We start from the raw sequence: 2,551 nt of genomic DNA on the forward strand, positions 1-2,551 counted from the left end.
GTGGTTATGCCTTTCCATAGTAGGCTTCTACAGAGCTGCCAAGCCTGGCTGCATCCTTGCAGACTTGCTCCAAACTCAGTAGCTCATCCAGTGGCCCTCCATAGAGCTGTCAGGCCCTGCTGCACTAATGTACACCTCCTCCCTGACCAACAGTGAACAGGTGGTTGGCATTGCCTTTCTACAGTAGACCTTACAGAGCTGCCAGGCCTAGCTGTGTCCCTGAAGGCTTGCTCCAGTCTCAACAGCTGATCCAGCAGCCCTCCTTGGAGATCCCCTCCAGCACCAGTGTACACCTGCTCCCCAACTAACAGTGATCAGACAGTGGCTTTGCCTCTGCATAGCAGGCTTCTACATAGCTTCTGGGCCTGGCTACACACCTGCAGGGTTGCTCTAAGCTCAACAGCTGATTCAGTGCCTCTCCATAAAGTGACAGGACATGACAGAACCAGAGCACACCTGCTTCCTGCAGGATAAAGGATTGGGCACTGGCTCTGCCTTCATCTAGTGGCCCTCCACAGAGTTTTCAGGACCTGCTGCATCTGTACATACCTGCTTCCAGCTTGATGGACAATCAGGCAGTGGCTTCTCCTCCTCTAGAAGGCCTCATAGAGCCACCTGGCCCTGCAGCACCAATTCATGCCAGCTCATGGCCAGGCAGTGGCATCCACTCCTCTGACAAGCCTTCAAAAGCAGCTTGGTCCCCCATCCTGCATCCAGGCTCACCAGTTTTCAGCCCAAAATCTGGTCAGGCAGCACACCACCCCCTGAGAGAGACAACCTTAGAGCTATTCACACAGGATTGGTCTTGTAACCAGTTGGGCAGCAACTCTATGCCTCAGAGAGACTACCAAACAGCCAGTTGGCCCTCCACACCCACACTCTCCCAGCTCAACAACAAGGTTGGAATCTCTAATCCAGCAAAAAAGAGCTAGTGTTGACTCAAACTCTCACAGTCTAGGCCACTGAGGCACTTGAAGACATCACTGAACAGGATTACAACCAAAGAAACTGATGGAGACTATGCTACTGAGTCCACCCAAAACCAAAGCCAATGTTACATATCCAACACACACCCTGGGACCCACATACAGGAAAAAGTTATTTCTATGTAATCTCCATACAATTGAGAAAAGCAACTAGTCCATTAGATACACAGATGTCAATGGAGGAACACAAAAAATATAACAAAGCAAGGAGACATGATCACCCCAAAGGAACACCATAAGTTTCCAAAACCAAAGCCAATGTTACATATCCAACACACACCCTGGGACCCACATACAGGAAAAAGTCATTTCTATGTAATCTCCATACAATTGAGAAAAGCAACTAGTCCATTAGATACACAGATGTCAATGGAGGAACACAAAAAATATAAAAAAGCAAGGAGACATGATCACCCCAAAGGAACACCATAAGTTTCCAATATCAGATTTTACAAAAAAGAAGTCATGAAATACCTGTGAAGAAATTTCAAATGACAATTTTAAGGAAACTCAATGAGATACAAGAGAACACAGACAAACAATTTAGTTAAATCAGGAAAACAATTCATGATCTTATTGAGAAATTTAACAAAGAGATATCATAAAAACAAACAGAAATTTTGGAGCTGAAGAATTCAATGAATGAAATAAAAATCCAATTGAGAGATTCAACAGACTAGATCAAGCAGGACAGAGAATTTGTGCACTTGAAGAAAGATCCTCAGAAATGGTCCTGTCAGATGCCGGGGGCCAGCCCCAGCACCGAGATTGTAAGGTCCCTGCTGATAAAGAGACCCCCAAGAGGGAGGAAAGGCAGCGTCGGCGATGGACAGCAAACACACAGACTCAAGGGATCTGCTGAATGCTGACACTTTATTGAAACATGCACAAAACTTTTATACTTTATCTTAGAGGGTACATAATCATTAAAATAATCATTGAACAATATCATAATATCTCTTTGTAAGTGACATATGTTTTAAGAAAAATAGCATTACAGTTTATTCCCAGAAAAGACAATTACAATGTCCTTTCCTTTGAGCAAGAACGTTACAATCCACTGGTCCCAAATAATCATCAACTGTTACTTTTACTTTAACTAAATCTACTGAACTTTGTATGACGTTATTAATACATAATCCAGCCTTGTACCTTAATCAAAGGATGTAAGCAGGAAGTCAAAGTTCCCTTCACCAGTATTTTTTCATTACTAAAACATATTGTAATATAAAATAAGATTTTCTTTTTACCTACTACATCCTATAATGTGTTAGGCCTTATGAAAATACTCTAAAACTTAACTTGAATCTATATTTCTAGGAGGAAAAGAAAGTTTATGTTTGATTCTTTGAAGCAAGCAAGTTAGGCATAATAGTAGTTATGTTGCCTAGCAACTTTCGGAGTAAATTTTCAATAACAACTCCATTACATTCACCAGCTGTATCAAAAACAATCCCTTCAGGAAGCAGACAAGGTAAATATGTACATGGGTCCATTGTCCCCTTCTAGTCCCAGCTGTCACGGACCACTTTCAGAAAACTTATGACTATAACTCCCAGGTGGGT

The 2,551-nt window shown here is 42.6% G+C and overlaps 1 protein-coding gene across 1 annotated transcript in view; it reads left to right on the forward strand.

The window, feature by feature from the left end:
• The first annotated feature begins 563 nt into the window (after positions 1–563).
• The window catches only part of LOC103605970 (zinc finger protein 665-like), a 37,656-nt gene continuing 35,668 nt past the window's right edge, over positions 564–2,551 (forward strand). Inside the window, 1 exon segment of the mRNA XM_008590568.1 lies at positions 564–899. Coding sequence (XP_008588790.1) covers positions 564–899 — 336 coding nt within the window.

The sequence above is a fragment of the Galeopterus variegatus genome, unplaced genomic scaffold (assembly GCF_000696425.1).
Source record: "Galeopterus variegatus unplaced genomic scaffold, G_variegatus-3.0.2 Scaffold6198, whole genome shotgun sequence".
NCBI lineage: Eukaryota > Metazoa > Chordata > Mammalia > Dermoptera > Cynocephalidae > Galeopterus > Galeopterus variegatus.